Source organism: Brassica napus, chromosome C3 (genome assembly GCF_020379485.1).
Source record: "Brassica napus cultivar Da-Ae chromosome C3, Da-Ae, whole genome shotgun sequence".
In the NCBI taxonomy this organism is placed as follows: Eukaryota; Viridiplantae; Streptophyta; class Magnoliopsida; order Brassicales; family Brassicaceae; genus Brassica; species Brassica napus.
In genome coordinates this window covers 51,067,468-51,086,377 of record NC_063446.1, presented here as the reverse complement: position 1 = coordinate 51,086,377, position 18,910 = coordinate 51,067,468, and the positions used below count along the sequence as shown (strand labels likewise).

At 26.3% G+C, this 18,910-nt stretch overlaps 1 protein-coding gene across 1 annotated transcript; it reads right to left on the bottom strand.

The window, feature by feature from the left end:
- Positions 1-17,767: 17,767 nt before the first annotated feature.
- On the bottom strand, positions 17,768-18,264 carry LOC106430355 (uncharacterized protein At4g04775-like). Its single transcript, XM_013871138.2, has 2 exons — positions 18,091-18,264; positions 17,768-17,989 (listed from the first exon to the last, which is right to left on the bottom strand). The coding sequence occupies exons 1-2, from the start codon at positions 18,262-18,264 to the stop codon at positions 17,768-17,770; spliced, it is 396 nt and encodes a 131-aa protein (XP_013726592.2).
- Between the last annotated feature and the right edge of the window lie 646 nt (positions 18,265-18,910).

Sequence of the window (18,910 nt, the reverse complement as noted above, 5' to 3'; positions counted from 1 at the left end):
TTGAAAATTTAAAACATTATGTCTTATAAACAATATAAATATGTTTATAAATACAATATATACATCTATAAATACAAAGACTAGATGCTAAGAAGTGTTAATTTTAAAAGTATACTTTTATACACAAGCATATCTGACAAGCTTTAAATAATATTTTAGATACGATTGAGGACGTCCACATAGGATTTAAAACGACCAATCGTATTATGACAAATCATTATTTAAGTTTACTATTTTTAAAAATGTTAATATTACCAAAACAATGTTTATTTCAAACTAAAATATAAATCAATATCGAATAAGGTAAATTTACAAAAATATAAATACTATATTGAGTTAACATAATGTTTAATATTTTTTTGAAAAATTAAAAAGTAAACAACGAAAAGAATAATTAATTTAAAAATACAAGATCAATAGGAATATGACAAATCAGCATTTTAGTTTGCCATTTCTAAAAATGTAAATATTACCTAAAATCGTTTATTTCAAAATAAAATATAAATCAATTTAAATATGGTAAATTTACAAAAGGCAAAGAATCATATATGATTCAACTTAATGTATAATATGTTTTCGAAAATTAAAATAAAATATCATAAAAAATAATAATTAATTTCAAATGCAAGATATTTAAACAATTAGAACCATATAAATTTAAAACACGTGATTTTTGAAGTTTAGGTTATATGCTATTGAAAATATTCAATAATATAACTTTAAACACATAGGATTTAAAACAACTAATCATAAAATGACAAAATCATTATTTTAGTTCAATATTTTCAAAAATGTCGATATTTCCAAAAAATTGTTTATTTCAAAATAAAACAGAAATCAATATCAAATAAGAAAAGCTAGCAAAAGTCAAAAGATTATAAATATAAGTTAACTGAATATATATAAATTTTCAAAAATTTAAAATAAAAATAAAAAAATGCAAGGCTTTGAAAAAGTTATATCTATAAAAAAAAATTAAAACAAGCAATATTAACCGTTTAATAAATTAACAAAAATTATAACCAATATCAGACAAGGTAAGTTAATTTAGAAAATGCAAGACTTTCAAAACATAAATAAATTTTACTCATGATTTTCATATTTTAGGCTATATGCTAATGAAAATATTCACAAATAACATATACTATGTATAACTTGAAGGTATAAATAATTAAAAATGTTCACATAATATTTTTAAAACACCAAAAATATGATAAACATCATTTTATTACTATATAAAATTGAGGTTATAAGTCATTAAGAGTATACACATAGGATTATAAATAACCAATCAAAATATTGAAAATCATAATTACAGATTTACTATTTTTAAAATGTTAAAATTACCAAAACTGATTATTTCAATACATAATAGAATTCAACTTCAAATAAGGAAAACTAATAAATAAATCATTAAAGTGGAAATGTCTATATACTAAATATTTGGAAATTTAACAAAACAAATTAACTAAAATTAAATAAAATATAAATAATATATGATTTTTAACTTGCATGACCACAAAATAAAATATACTATTCAAAATAAAATTTCAAAAAGTGTATTTTCAAAAAAATTAAAAATCAATATCAAATGTATTTTCTTTAATAATATCCAAATCAAAGAATCGCATAATCCTAATGAACAAGGAACACATAAAAATATAGGGTTTGAAGTTAATGAACAATAATAGTGAATGAAAACAAAAAAAAACATCTGGGATAGAAAGTAAATCTTACAAGCCGAAGACAAAATCCGATAGACAAAAATGCATCACACAAGAAAATACCGGATATACTAGAGAATAATTTCAAACTACACGATGATTTCTTATAATCATTAGTCTGATTCACTTCATATACATATAACATTTAAGAAGCTCTATGTTGAGTTATGTCGAAGAAAATATTTAGAGAATAATATTTATAAGATAGATGAAAAATTAAAGATCCTAAGAAAGCATGTCAAATAAGTTAGTTAAGATTTTTAAGAAAATTTATAACGAAGATCAACAATAAATTAGCATGAAAAATAACATAAGAGAATAATAGAAGGAACAATCAATATGAATTTATCAATATAAATATACTATCTAAGTATTATAATCAACCAACTAAAAACATACAAATTTACAAATTTTGGACATTTAGAAGAAAAAAAATCTCAAGATTACAATGAATACGCTATCTAAGACTTTTGCTATCTTATCGTTAGCATTTAGCAACTAGAAATTCTTTTTTTTATCAATATTATGTAATTTTTTTTAGAGGATCTAAATCTTCATGTAAACTCCAAAACAAAAAAATATTAACTATTATACCAAAAATAAATTATAATATATTGTAATACATTATACAATCATACAAGCTTAACTACAATAAATATAATTAATTGAATAAAGTCGAAGATAAATCTAATACTTTAGATTCTCAATATTATTAATTCAATAAATAAAAAATTACATAACATTAGTTAAATTCATTATATTTAGTTTACTCTTTATATTATCTTACAAAGGCTATTTAATATTAACTAGAGTTCATCAAAATATTTATAGGGATTAAATTTTAAATCTAAATATTAAACTATCACACACACACACACACACACATATATATATATATATATATATATATATATATATAACAATAACACATTAATTTTGTAAAGTTTTTCTGACTACAAAGAAAAATTAAATATTATGCATATAGTTCAATCGTTTATGTTTTTCAAATAAAATATATGTAAAATGTATGATAAAATATTATAATGTATTAACAGTTCACATGCATCAAGTAATTTATATAACATTTCAAAATACAATTTAATATTTTTAAAATTTTTTGAATATGTTTATAAACATAAGTATTACATTTAAAAATACAAATAACTAAATAGAGGGTATAGTTATAAATAAACATATATAATAAAATCAACAAACATATTTCAAATAAAAAATTACATAAATCAATTAAATAATTAGTTTAAAAATTATTATAAAATTAAACAAAATTATTAATAAAGACTCGCGTGTAGCGCGAGTTTAAAATCTAGTTAATTAAATTAATAATATGAATAACTAAAACATTAAATTAAAATATGACAAATCATATTAATTTGTTATTTATAGACCAATCATAGTAAAATACTGATTTGTCATACTACGATTGGTCTGAAAATGTATAGACTATAAGTCCTATATTCCATTTAAAATATTTTTAATCAAAATATATAGTATAGCCTCAACTATTAAAGCTATATTTTTAGCAATAAACGAAAAATATATTATTTAATATATAAACTACTAGATTTTACACTCCTGTATTAATAATTTAGTTTAGTTTTATAATAACTTTGAAGCTAACAATTTAACTGATTTATATAATTTTCTTATTTGAAATATGATTTGTTGATTTTAATATTTATGTTTATTTATAATTATATCATGTTATTAGCTATTTAGTTATTTGTATTTATAGAAGCAATAATTATGTTTATAAACACATTCATAGTTTTTGAAATATTAAATTATATTTTAAAATATTATGTAGATTACTCAATGTATGTAAACTGTTAATAAATTATAATATTTTATTAAAAATTTATACATATTTTATTTGAATAACATTAGCGATTAAAATATCTGTATAATATCTAATTTTCCTTTATATTCAGAAAAACTTTATAATTAATGTATGATTGTTATACATATATAGATATGTAATAGTATAATATTGAGATTTAAAATGTAATGGCAACAAATATTTTGACGAACCTTAATTAATATTAAATAATCTTTGTAAGATAATATAAATTTAAAGTAAATATAATGAATCAAACAAATGTTAAATAATATTTTATTTATTGAATTAATATTATAGAGAACCTAAAGTATAATATTTATATATTACTTGATCTAATTATTTAGTTGTATAGCATTACAATATATCATAATTTACTTTTTTATATGAAAAATATTATTTTGGTACGATAGATAATATATGTTTGTTTCAGAGTTTCCATGAATATTTTTAAGATCCTTTATAAACTATTATATAATTTGATAAAAAAATCTTTCTAGGTTCTAAATGCTGGTGAAAAGATAACGAACGTCTTAGATAGTATACTCATTGTAATCTTTAGATTTTTTAAAATGTTATAAGTTTTTAAATTTGTATGTTTTTAGTTTGTTGATGATAAATTCATATTGATTATTTTTTCGATCATTCTTTTATGTTATATTTCATGCTAATTTATTGCTAGTCGTCTTTATAATTTTATTAAAAATCTTAACCAATTTATTTGAAATGCTTTCTTAAACTCTTTATTCTTTTTATCTAACTCGTAAACATTGTTCTTTAAATATTTTCTTCAACATAACTCAACAGAGAGCATCTTAAACTTTATATGTTATATGAGGTGAATCAGACTAATGATTATAAGAATTCATCATTTAGTTTGCTTTAATAACAATTGTTTTTAAAAATCTTGTAGATCACATCATGTTAGATTTATTTCAGCATAGCTTATTTGTTTAGTTTCTATGAAGATTTTGACTGTAACTAACTATAACAATATTTGTACAAACATAAAATAATAACGTTGATTAATATTTAAAATTTTAATGGATAAATAAATTCGTTAGTTTTTTGATTGATTAAAAATAATTTGAAACTCATAAATAAATTATGGCTTGCGATTCTCTCTCTCTATCTTTGTTCACTTACTTAACATCTTTCATAGAGAGCGAAATCTAAATTTCAAATATTTTTCTTATATTGGAATTATTCTCTACTCTATCCAATTTTTTGGTGTGATACATTTTTTCTCTATTGGATTTTGTCTTCGGCTTTGTATGTCGACTTTCTCTCGCGGATGTTTTACATTTTTCTTTGTACTATTTCTCATTCACTATTATTGTTCATTCACTTGAAATCCTATATTCTTGACGCTTTTCTTATTCATGAAAATTATGTTTGGTTTTTTGATTTGGATATTATTAAAGAAAACACATTTGATATTGATTTATAATTTATTTTGAAAATATACTTTTGAAATTTTATTTTGAAGAGTATATTTTTATTTTGTGTTCTTGGAAGGAAAAATATTGTATCTATATCTATGAATCAATTTAATTTTGATGATTTATTTATTAGTATACATTATTTGATGTTGAATTCCATTTATTATTATCAATTTTAGAAATTTTAATATTTTAAAAATAGTAAACTATAATTATGATTTTTCATACTTTGATTGTTTTTTCTCTAATCCTATGTGTATACTCTCAATGACTTATAGCCTCATACATGGTATATGTTATTTTCGAATATTTTCAATAGTATATAGCCTAAACTTTGAAAACCATGAGTTAAATTAATTTATTTATAGTTGTTTAAAAGTTTTTTATTCTTAATATTAATTCTTATTTTGTATTTTATTTTAATGTAACATTTTGAGAAATATTATATATTAAGTAAATTTATTTATAATGTTTTACTTTTGTTAACTTACCTTGTTTGATATTGGTTTCTATTTTATTTTAAATGATCTTATGGAATTTTTTAAATCCCAATCAAAATATAATGAATTGTTTCTCACTGATTTATAGTCTTAGGTTATATATAATGCATGTTATTGATGAATATTTTCAATAGCATATAGCCTAAATTTTAAAAATTATGAGTTAAATTTATAGTTATAATTGTTTGAATTATTGCATTTTTAAATTAATTATTATTTTTAGTTAATTTATGTTAAATTTCGAAATTATATATATATATATATATATATATATATATATACTAAGTTAATATATGTATAATATTTTTAGTTTTGTTAGTTTGTCTTATTCGATATTGATTTCTTTTTTATTATGAAATAAACAGTTTTTGGGAAACATTGACATATTTAAAAAATAACAAATTAAAATGCTTATTTGTCATAATATGGTTGGTTGTTTTAAATCATACTTCAATGACTTATAACTTTAATTTTTACTAGGGGGTAGTCCGCGATTCGCGCGGAATATTATTTTGTTATGGTTAAATATGATATTTTTGGATGATGTAATTATGTGGTCAGTATTTATTTGTGAAGAGCATGATTTAATATTTTATTGTGTTATGTAGTATTAGGTTATAGATTAATATATTATGTGTTCGTCTTTTCAATAATGTGTTGTTGTATGTATAGTAGTATTTGTTAGTGGTGAATTGAGCTTCTAATGTAAAGCATATTGAATTTCAATCACTTTGAATTTAAGCATTTGTTGATTCTAACATTAACGGTTTCAGCGTCAAAATTGTATTTCATATTTTCACATTTTTGAACATTATTCTTTTTTTAACAACATTGAACATTATTCTAATAAGATGTTTTTTTCGTCTCCGCATATTTTGACTTGAGCCGTCACCATCTATGTATTTATTTACATTTCCGTTATGCGGTGTTTCTTACCACCACCGGAAAAGGCTCACATTTGTTGCTCTTGTTTTTTCGCTTCTTCTTCTCTTGTGAGATTATCTGATATTTGTTGTAGATCAGGTTTATGAGTTCCCAGTTGTGCGGTTGTTTCTCATGATGTTGTACGCTATTCTTGTCAATATTTTTCCTCTTCTTCCGTAGATTTGGCTAATGTTAGGAACTACATCTCCTTGAGTTGGATCAGAGTTTAGTTGTCTTCCTCGTAGTTGGCTTGCCGTTGATAGTCCCTGCTAGTCTTGGTTTTCAAGATCTGGTTTTTGGTGATCTGACTTTTATGTTCTCTTCATAGTTCGAGGATGGCTCCACAGTTTGCTGATTTTTTGTAGTCTCTTTTTCTTTCTTTGTTCTCTCATCTCGTTGCACTTTTCATCGCTGGTTGTGTCTCTGGTGGCTCTCCATTTCACATATATGCCACTCAAGGTTTGGATAGTGATTTCCTTCGTGTATGTTTTGTGGGCTTGGAAGATTATTTTTTGTCTCAAACTTGAGCTATGATTTCTCTGTGGTTGGCTTCCATTCTCCCTCCCTTATTTTGCTTTTCTTCTTCTCCTGCTTCCTTTGGTATAGGTGTGTGAAGTTAGTATTTTGGTGCTTTGGTCTCTTCTATTCAGAGTTTTGTGGTTCTTCGTTGGCATGAGCTCCTTGTATGTGGTTGTTTTGTTTGTGAGGTAATTCATATATTTTAGCTGGTGGTTGTGCATTATGCATGTGTTTTCCTGCTTCGTGGTGACTTTGGTCCGGTGATTATTCTTTCTCAATCCTTTTTTTGGTGTTTTGGATTGGTGCTTGATCGCGTTCATTTGTGTTTCAGACTTTTATTGAGTAAGTGTTACTATAGTATTCTATTTTTTCTTTGTGATTGTGGAGATTTAAGTTTAGATTATGTGTCTTACTCTAGTTATTTTTAGTTTAGTTATTTTCTGATTTTTAATAGTAAAATAAATTATAATTTGTAAATAAAATAATAGAAAATTAATAAAATAGTAAAATTTATGTTATTTTTAGTTGTGAATAAATAAAATATTTAAAATCTATTTTTATTTTTTTTTGTTTTTTCTTTATTCATCTCCAATTTTATTGACTAATAAAATATATTATAAAACTTCACATAATAATGGTTAGTATGAGAAAAATAATAGTGCACAATTAGAAAGTACTAAGCCAAATTGCAATAGTGTAAAAGAAGAAGGACCTAAAATATAAAAACAAAAATACATGGGTACACATGTCATCAAACCCCCTTGCCACTTGTCATAAGAAGAGAAAAAGCTAACTTTATATATATAGATTTAATAGTTTACCTTATTTGATGTTGAATTTCATTTTGTGTTATCAATTTTGGAAATTTTAACATTTTAAAAATAGTAAACTATAATTATGATTTTTCATATTTTGATTTTTTTTTTTCTAATCCTATGTGTACACTCTCAATGACTTATAGCCTCATATATAATATATGTTATTTTGAATATTTTAATAGCATATAATGTTTTACTTTTGTTAACTTACCTTGTTTTCTATTGATTTCTATTTTATTTTAAATGATTTTTTATGGAACTTTTTAAATCCTAATCAAAGTATAATGAATTGATTTTCACTAATTTATAGTCTTAGATTATATATAATGTATTTTATTTATGAGTATTTTCTATAGCTTATAGCCTAAATTTTGAAAATCATGTGTTAAATTTATAGTTATAATTGTTATAATTGTTTGAATTATTGCATTTTAAAATGAATTATTATTTTTAACTAATTTATGTTAAATTTCGAAATTATTAATATATATATATATATATATATATTAAGTTAATATATGTATAATGTTTTTACCTTTTTAGTTTGCCATATTCGATATTGATTTATTTTTATTATAAAATAAACAGTTTTTTTTTGGAAATATTGACATATTTAAAAATAACAAATTAAAATGCATCACCAGTTGGATAGTTAAAATTCTCATTGTTGATGAGGACCAACTTTCCAAGGGCATCTATATAAAATAGGTATATCATTAGAACATTATGATAAAATCGTATATTTTTTAAACAATGAACCCATAAGTAAATTCCCAAGAAATAACCACTTTGAAAAACCCATAATAAATAACTTCTTATTAAAACCATGCTCGAGGTCGTAGAATACCAAGGAAGAAGCAGAAGCAACCATAGTTTAGATTTCTCTTTTTTTTCCACTATCACTTTCACAAAGTAAGTAGAAGCAACCATAGTTTAGACTCTCTTGGAATTTTTTTTTTTTTTTTATCATCAACTTATACAGACTCATACTGACTCGGTGAACCAAACCGGAAGATCTTGATCTATGTGAAACTTAGACAATTATTTATAGTCACGCAATACTTCATATATTAGAAATTAGAAAGTTTCTTTTTTTATATATTAGTCAAAAAAGTTTTAATTGTTTTTTTATTTTAACTATTTTAACATTAAAATATACATAAGAAGATATACTTTTTTGTTAATATTACTATTTTCTATTGAATTTCCATTTTACTTTAATAGTTAGCATTTTTTAGTAAGTTATGAAAAGTTAATATCTATTTTGTTAGTTTAATATATTTATGTAATATTAATTTCGTTTTTATTATTAACATTTTTAAAAACAACAAATTAAATATCGGATGTGTCATAATACGATTGGTGGTTTAACATCCTACGTGGACGCTCCCAATGGCTTATAGCCTCAACTTTTATATAGCATAGATTTAAAAATTAGAAAGTTTCTTTTTTTTTATATATTAGTCAAAAAAGTTTTAATTGTTTTTGTTATTTTAACTATTTTAACATTAAAATATACCTAAGAAGACATATTTTTTTGTTAACATTACTATTTTCTATTGAATTTCCATTTTACTTTAATAGTTAGCATTTCTTAGTAAGTTATGAAAAGTTAATATCTATTTTGTTAGTTTAGTATATTTATGTAATATTAATTTCGTTTTTAAAGATTATTTTTAATATTAACATTTTTAAAAATAACAAATTAAATATCGGATGTGTCATAATATGATTGGTGGTTTAACATCCTACGTGGACGCTCTCAATGGATTATAGCCTCGACTTTTATATAGTATAGTTCAATCGTTTCTGTTATTCAAATAAAATAAAAACCACCAATATACGCTGATTATGGGAATGATCAAAACAACTATTGTATATGACACATCCGATATTTGAACATTTTGTTCACTTAAAATAAAATGTGTTTTCATTCAATGTCATTTCTATATAAAATGTTTATTTCTATATTGAGATTTTATATAGAAATATAATATATATATATATATATATATATAACTAATATCAATATTAATTTACTCATACATTAAATAAAATAAACATGAGATTTTATATAGCATTGTTTTTATTTCCAAATTAGTTGTTAGACTATAAATGATCATCTAAGTTTATAATGTTATACAAAATTTATAAAGTATTTGAAAAAATAAAATTGTAAATTTTGTCTCAAAGTTTTTTTTGAAGATATGTGCTATACAAATTTGAGTCTATAAATCACTGAAAGGGCCCTCTAACGATTTAAAACCACCAGTCAAAATATGAAAAACCAATACAAAAGCTTACTATTTTCTAAAATATCATATATTTAGAAAGTCAAAGTTACACATTATGTAGTACAAAATATCCAAAAGCTACACACAAAATTCAAAATTACCAAGATTTTCAAAATCTACTTATTTAAAAATAAAATAAATCAATATAAAATAATGTAAAAAAAAATAGGGAATGTTTTTAAAATTAATAACTCTATATATGTGCCAATTATTTGGATAGAACGGCAAATAAATTGATAAAAAATTATGTTGTGACTTTTGAGAATGTTAAAACATAGAAATATCATATATATTGAAATAAAAATATATAATTAATATAAATATTGCTATATTAATAAAATGAAATGAAATTAACATGATATATAATATAAAACTTGTTTTTATCTCCAAAGTAGTTGTGTAGACTATAAAAAATTATTTAATTTATAATAGGTTATCCAAGTTTTTTTTAGATGGATATTTTCATTTTCTTCTACCGAGTTAATTCGTTCTTTGGGTTTCAATACATTCACAAAAACATATTTTAAAAAGAACTGCTAATAAGAATAATCCGCTTTATGTGAAACACATAATGTTGATAAGAATTTTATTTATCAATTTCAAACATGTTATTTTAATCAAAAGGGTATTTAGGAAATAATATAGATAAATAAAGAGTCTAAAGACACACATCTAATTAGTTAGTTGGATGGATAAGCCAGTGAGAGTCTTACCAAAAGTGTAATATTTTCTAAAATTTCAAAAGTTTTATCATACATTTTATATAAGACTAATAAGAATTATTATAGGTTACTTTAATGTATGATTAAAATGTATGATAAGAATAATTAAATGCATGGTAAAACTATTACACATTAAATATTATGCAAATAGATTAATCGAGCAACATGATAAGGAAAATGATGATAATTTTTTTATACAAAGTGTATTAACAGTTTATATATATGTCGAGAAATGTACATAATATTTTAAAAATTATATTTTATAATCATTATAAATACCTTTATAAACATAATATATTCATTTATAAAAACAAAAAATAAATAGCTAAGAAGTAGTTAGCTTAAAGCTATAATTTTATAGAATACATAAGTAGAAAGACAGAAAATAATATTTAAATACATTTATATTTAAATAAATTTACTCAAAAATAAAGATTATATATTAGTTATATTTAACATTATTATAAAACTAAATTAAATTATTAATACAGACTCGCGCGTAGCGCGAATATAAAATCTAGTCTATACTATATAAAAGTTGAGGCTATAAGCCATCGAAGGCGTTCACGTAGGATTTAAAACCACTAATAATATTATGACAAATCAGCATTTTAATTATTATTTTCGAAAATATCAATATTTTCCAAAAATTGTTTACTTCAAATTAAAATAGAAATAAATATCAAATAAGGAAAACTAACAAAACTAAAAATATTTAAATAAATTAAGTTAATATCTATAATAATTAAAATAAGATTTAAAACCTCCAGTCATGTTTTGACACATCAAATCTTTAATTTGCTATTTTTAAATACCTAAGAATTTTCAAAACTGTTTATTTCATAATAGAATAGAAATCAATTTAAATATGGTAAACTTACAAAATTCAAAGAATTATATATAATTTAACTTAATATATAATATATTTTCGAAAGTTACATAAAATATCTTACAAATATAATAATTAACTTACAAATCCAAGATATTTTAACAATAAGAACTATATAAATTTAAGACACATGATTTTTAAAGTTTAGGATATATGCTATTGAAAATATTCAATAATATGATTTAAAACACATAGAATTTAAAACAACTAATCATGATATGAAGAACTATATAAATTTAAGACACATCATTTTTAAAACTTAGGTTATATGCTATTGAAAATATTCAATAATATGATTTAAAACACAGAGGATTTAAAACAACTAATCATAATATGACAAATCATTATTTTAGTTTAATACTTTCAAAAAAATCAATATTCCCAAAAAAATTGTTTACTTTAAAATAAAACATAAATCAATATCAAATAAAGAAAGCTCACAAAAGTAAAAAGATATATATATATATATATATATAAGTTAACTGAATATATAATTAATTTTCGAAAATTAAAAATAAAAATAAAAAATGCAAGACTTTCAAAAAATTATAAATATACAATTAAAACATGTAATTTCAATTTTTGGTTTATATGCTATTGAAAATATTCACAATTAATATATAGTATATATAAGTTGATGTCATAAATTACTTAAAATGTCCACATATTATTTTTAATCACCAAAAATATGTCAAATCAATTTTTTCAATTTACTATTTCTAATTAATAACAATACTACCAAAAATTGTTTATTTAAAAATAAAAAATAAACTAATATAAAAAAATAAACTTAAAAAAGTAAAAACATTATATATAATTTACTTAATGTGAAAATGATTTTTTGGAAATTAAAATAAAATAACTAAATAAAAATTGGAAACTTTCAAACAATAAAATATAAATCAATATCAAATAAGATAATTTAACTAAATTAAAAATTATATAAATTAACTTAATATATATATATAATATTTTCGAAATGTAACATAAAATTTAAAATGCTAGAATCTGAAACAATTATTTTCTTTGGTTATTTCTATAAAAGACAATATTGCCAAAGAATATTTATTTCAAAACAAATATGAATCAATATAAAAAGTTAAACTTACAAAATTTAAAATATGAAATATAAGTTACTTAATCTTAAAGTGATTTTTTTTTAAATTAACATAAAAATAACTAACAAAGATAATTATTAAATAAAAATTGAAGTACTTTCAAACAATAAAACTGAAATCAATATCAAATAGGATAATTTAACAAAATTAAAATTAAATAAAAATTAAATTAATATATATATAATATTTTCTAAATTTAATATAAAATTTAAAATGCTTGATTCTGAAATAATTATTTCTTTGGTTATTTCTAAAAAGTCAAGATTACCAAAAATGTTTATTTCAAAATAAAATATAAATGAATATAAAAATTTAAACTTACAAAATTTAAAACATTAAATACAAGTACTTAATCTTAAACTGATTTTTGTAAAAGTAAAACATTATTTTAAATTAACTTAATATTTATAATATTTTTGAAATTTAAACAAAAATATAAAAATGCAAGACTTTCAAACAATTATAACTATATAGGTTTAAAACACGTGTTTCAAATTTTAGGTTATATATCATTGACAATATTCACGAATAACATATATTATGTATAAGTTGATGTTATAAATTATTGATAATGTCTACATATTATTTTAAGGCATTAAAAATATGCCAAATCCTTTTTTTCTTCTAAAAATGTCAATATTACAAAAAATTGTTTATTTCGAAGCAAAAAATAAATAAATATAATAAGTTAAACTTAAAAGGTAATTTGAGTGGTATCAACGAATCAGTTGTGGTTTACACTGATTAATCAAGATGTCTACTATGATCCATTCAAAGTTGTGAGGCCACAAATGTCCAACACTGGTGTTAACACGTGATTCATTGCAGCATGCCATTGCAACTATGAGGATGAATACGAAACCGAGTGTTCAGGATTGATCGACAGTGAGACTCCGCCATCGATCCACATAGTCTTTCATCCGCCGATCTGCGACAAGTCCATAGAATCGATCGACAGCAGTCCTGCGAATGCGACTTTCACTTTACCAAAACACTGCTATCCGCGCTTTGACATTGCTACACAGCCTCAGTCGGTGATTGATTACCACTACGTTGATACGATCAGCATATAAGGCGATTATTCTATTGGCAGTTGGGCAGATGACAGCCTTCATGAGAACTTCGCAGTAGACACTGAACTACCGGAGACGAGAGCTGATGAGTATGATAGGGACTACCACAGAGAGAAGAACATTTAGAACCATGGTCTTGCCATGGATGATAAAGGAGTTCTCCATACATGGTCTGCAGAAGTGACGTCAACATCGATCGATAGCAACATCGAGCTATCGATCGACGATCATCGAAAATCAAATCTTGAGGTACAAGTTAAAGATAATACATATTATGGTTATCTAACTCCGGTTGAATTTGGTATTTTCAGGGATCCAGAAGGCCATGCAAAAGCAATGGATGGATGCATTCTCAACATATCCAAGGAGGACATAGCTGATATCATTGCCATGAATGGGTCCAATAATTTCTTCAACCCGAAGAAAAGATCAGAATATCCACCATCGAACAACGACGCAGCAGCACCATCGATCGACGGTCATTTCGAATCTAGACAAAGAACACTTCATCCGAACAGGAAGAGGAAACCTAGCTGGGAGAGTCGAGACGAGTTTGTTGTATACAAAGATGAGGATGGATTTGCACGTGCTGAAGACTGCATAATCATCCATGTGTCCAAGGAGGACATCCGAGCTATTCTACAGAGAGCCGCAATGGTTGGCCACATCCGCATTACCAGAGTACACAGAGGTACCCATACCGACTGTGCCAGAGAAGAACAATTACAACAAACCATAAATTGATGAGTTAGTAGCAGAGATCTACAGAGGCATCAGAACTTCAGACGATTATCATTCGAAGAGGCTTGATGACATCTACTACCCGTTCGACAACAGTATCAGTTGGTTGACCACACGCATGGATGAGATGAAGCAAACCCTAGCTCTGCTTCAGAGACAACATGGAGTCGGCGCAAGAAGATCAACATCGATCGACGCTCACACTCAAACATCGATCGACGATAGCATCCAAACATCGATCGACGCTCGATTCACATCATACGAAGATAGGATACAATCATTCACGTATCGGCTTGATGGTGTTTGCTACCCACTACGTGATAGTGTAGTTGAATTGATTTCACGCCTGGACGCTTTGCAACATGAGATGGATTCAATTCAGAGACAACTCAATTCTCAAGCAGAACCGTCACCATCGATTGACAGAAGGACTCGACCATTGATCGACGGCGACTATACAACACGACGAAGCAAGCTGGTTACCGAGAAGTCATTACAGGATAAGCTTGAGAGATCACTTTCTCTCAAAACTTGCTGAAAGAAGATGTCTACCAGGAGATGAAGGACATCTCAGAAACAACATATGCCAGACTTGGAATGCAACAGCGCAGCATTGGGAATCTCCAGCATAGGATGCATGCAAGTGAGGTCGCTAGAGAAAAATTGAAGAATCAGTGGAGCAGAGGAGATGAAGCCATAAGAAGCTTCATTGGCACTTGGTCCTAGATGAGCAAAGATGAAGTGGACACTTGCATACAACCAAGTGGTCACTTTGATCATTACTAGCTTAAACAATTTCCAAAGTCAAGCTACATGACTATAACAAAGCGCTGAGTGGGAAGCAACCCACTATTAGGTAATTCCTTTTAGTTGTACTATTTACATATTATTTATTTTCGTTTTTACTTTATTGCAGGTCTACAAAAAAAAAATAGAAAAACCAAAAAAAAAACAAAAAGAGAACCAAGGAGAGATTACTTGTCATCGACCGATGAGACCAGGTCGACATCGATCGACAGAACAACACCAGCACCGATCGATAGACACACTCTCGTGTCGATCGACAGCGATCAGGCATATCGTTTCTCCTTGTTACATTCATTACTTAGGATTTATATTCTCACAAAACTCCGACTAAATATACACTAGGGACAGTGTAATTTAAATCTGAGGGGAGGTTTACTAATATTATTTACTTATGAGTTTTATTTAAAAATATTTTTAAAAAGTTTTATTGGGTCAAGAAAGGGTCAATGAACTTCTACAATTTTCCTTGCTAATTTAACCACTCTTTAGCACCATTCTTAGATTTATTGACTACAAAATGTACTATAGATGCTAAAGTGGATTAGCATGCCAGTTATTCACACTTGCTGAGAATGTTTGGAAGAACCAAAGTTTACTTCCAACCTAATTAAGCTTAACTTGCTTGTCTTGGGGCTTGGTATACATTGGATTGGAATCCTCCTACAAGTCTGGAAGGTATTAGACTTAGTGTCACTGATTTTCCTTCCACCTCTCTCTGGCATCCATATATATTTATATAGACCGAGATGATTTCCTGAGATGCAGAGGGGTAGGTACATTACCTATGACCCCACTATTCTAATTCAAAGGAATGATCACACATTGTTTGGAAGCGAGGGGTAAGATACATTATCAATGACCCCACTATTCACCTACAACTTTGCCACTCGACAACCTATTTCCACACCATAACTATCATATAGTAACAGATCCACACAAACTTTCACCCTCATCATAATTAGACACAATTCAACTATCTCAACCTATTTCCCCCCAAATTTAAAGATCGAAACTCGTTTCCACACAAAAAATAATAAATGATCTAAAACCCACACAAAACGGTTTACTGTTGGTTAATTAGGCTTTGAATAAAACGTTAACCAATAGTTAACGTAATTAAACCAAAATGACCCGATTAGAAAGGGTAAACCGGCATAAGTGGATCAGTTAACCCAAATTTCGAATTAAACCCTCTAACCCGACCCGGAATCGTGAAGCCGTAAAGCCCCAAATCGTGTATGTCTTTGTCTCCCTCTCGACGAAACCAAGCTCCATTGAAGCAGAAGATTAAGCCATGCCGTCCCTACTCCAGTGGTTCTAGCCATCGAAACTGAAGAAATAAGGTGAGTTCTACACCCTTCTTCTTCGTTTATTTCTTTTGGTTCTGATTCCATATGTTAACAATTGTGTTCATCGTCTTCTTTTTCCAGAAATTAAGAATGGAATCTTGTGTTGATGTGCCTATTGATTGGCATGAAGTTCCTGAATTCGAGTCAGGGATTACCGAAGATGAAGCACCAGTGAAAAAGAAGGAGAAGTTCTTGAAGCGAATCATGCATTGCGGAATATGTGGTGAAGCCAATCACAACTCGAGTTTCCATAAAAAGAATCCAAAAAGGGTGAGTTTCTGATTTCTCTTGGTGTATATCGTTTTGTGTTTATGGTGTGTGTTGTGTCTGATTTCTCTTGTTTATGGTCTGTGTCATTTCAGCCCTTTTTAAGTGATGACTCTTCTCAGCCTGAATCTTCTCAAGGTGTTTGCACTCAAAACACACAGCCTAAGAAGTGAAGAAGTGAAGATGGAATGAAGTGAAGTGAAGAAGTGGAGGTTTTTTCTCTTGTTTTAGGATCATGCATGACTCTCGGGTTAAAGTATTTTTTTGTGGTTCTAGGGACTTGTTTCTTGCTTTTATGTACTTTTTACAGGTCTTAGGACCTTGTTTCTCGGCATTGTGGTCTATTATAATGGGTTTTAAACTCTCTTTTGGTGTGTTCAAATTCGAGTCTTTGTAAGGTTTGAATTCAATGTATGATATTTTAATGGCTTTTATACCTTGTTTCTCGAGATTCTTATGACACAAAAACAACTAAAATATCTAAAATAACATACTTTGTCTTCCAACATCTTTAACAGAGCAAATTCATTGCATCTTCCATTCTTGAAAACAACATCCTAAACAAAACACACTTATCAAAGTGAAGCTATATTAGCTTAGCTACCACAACCATGCTCAAGCATTCTAAAACAACAATCCCCATCACTTTCTTGATCTCCCATACTGAAGCTATATTAGCTTAGCTACCATAACCATGCTCAAGCATCCTAAAACAACAATCCCCATCACTTTCTTGATCTCCCTTTTGGTTCAGTAAAGGCATCTTCCATTCTTGAGAAAACCTCGGTCTCTAACTTCATTTCAAACTCTGCACACTTCTTTTTCTCTTCTTCCGCACGCTCATCTACAATAATCTGCTCAAGTCTGCCTAATTGAAATTTCAATGCTTCAGTCTCATCAACCAACGCCTCATCAACCCATTGGTATGTGTGATTATCGTTACTCAGCTACAAACAAAGACATTTCGATTATGTCACTTTATACATTTTGATTCTATTAACCCACACTGGAAGAAGAACAATAGCATTCATGTAAAGGGTAAACTAACCCTGTTCTCAGCCGCAAATGCACATCGATAGTATCTCCTGTAAGGATTCGCTGCAGACTTGGATATCAACGACACGACCAATTCCCCACACCAACATCTCTTTGGCACACCAACAACCCTACCTCTTGCTCGAGCGGCAGAAGTTCCACTTGAATTTGCAGATTCATTACTCATCTTTTATGGGTTTCTCACTCTGTTTTGTTTTCTGGTTTTTTCAGATTTTAGGGTTCCAAAAGGGGAAATCAATGTGGGGAAGATTAATAGTGGTTCGGGTCGGGTTCTATTCTCTATTTTGTTGGATATTCGTCTGGGTCGCGTTATACCAATATCAACCGATACCATCGGGTTTAATATTGGTTAATGTTATAAACCACTAAAACCAAGCTCAATCTTAGTCTGTGTGGAAACGAGTTTCGATCTTTAAATTTGGGGGGGAAATAGGTTGAGGTAGTTTAATTGTGGCTAATTATGATGACGGTGAAATTTTGTGTGGATCTGTTACTATATGATAGTTATGGTGTGGAAATAAGTCGTCGACCCAAAAAAAAATCAGATTCAGAGAAGAGAGAAGGGAAATCAGAAAAGGTTACATGCAAATCTAGATACTTGCTTGAGTTGATTCTATGTGTTTAGTGATCGATACTCCCAAGGTAAAGCCTACACTTTCTTTATTTACATGCACTAAATGAGGTCAGTAGAGAGGGGTTAGTCATACATGATTAGTTAAGTTGCTGGATGATTGGAATTGGTTGCTAAGCTAGGTTATTGCACAGAAAGTACTCCTAAGTTAAGATTGATTTGATGTGGTTGCAATACTGTT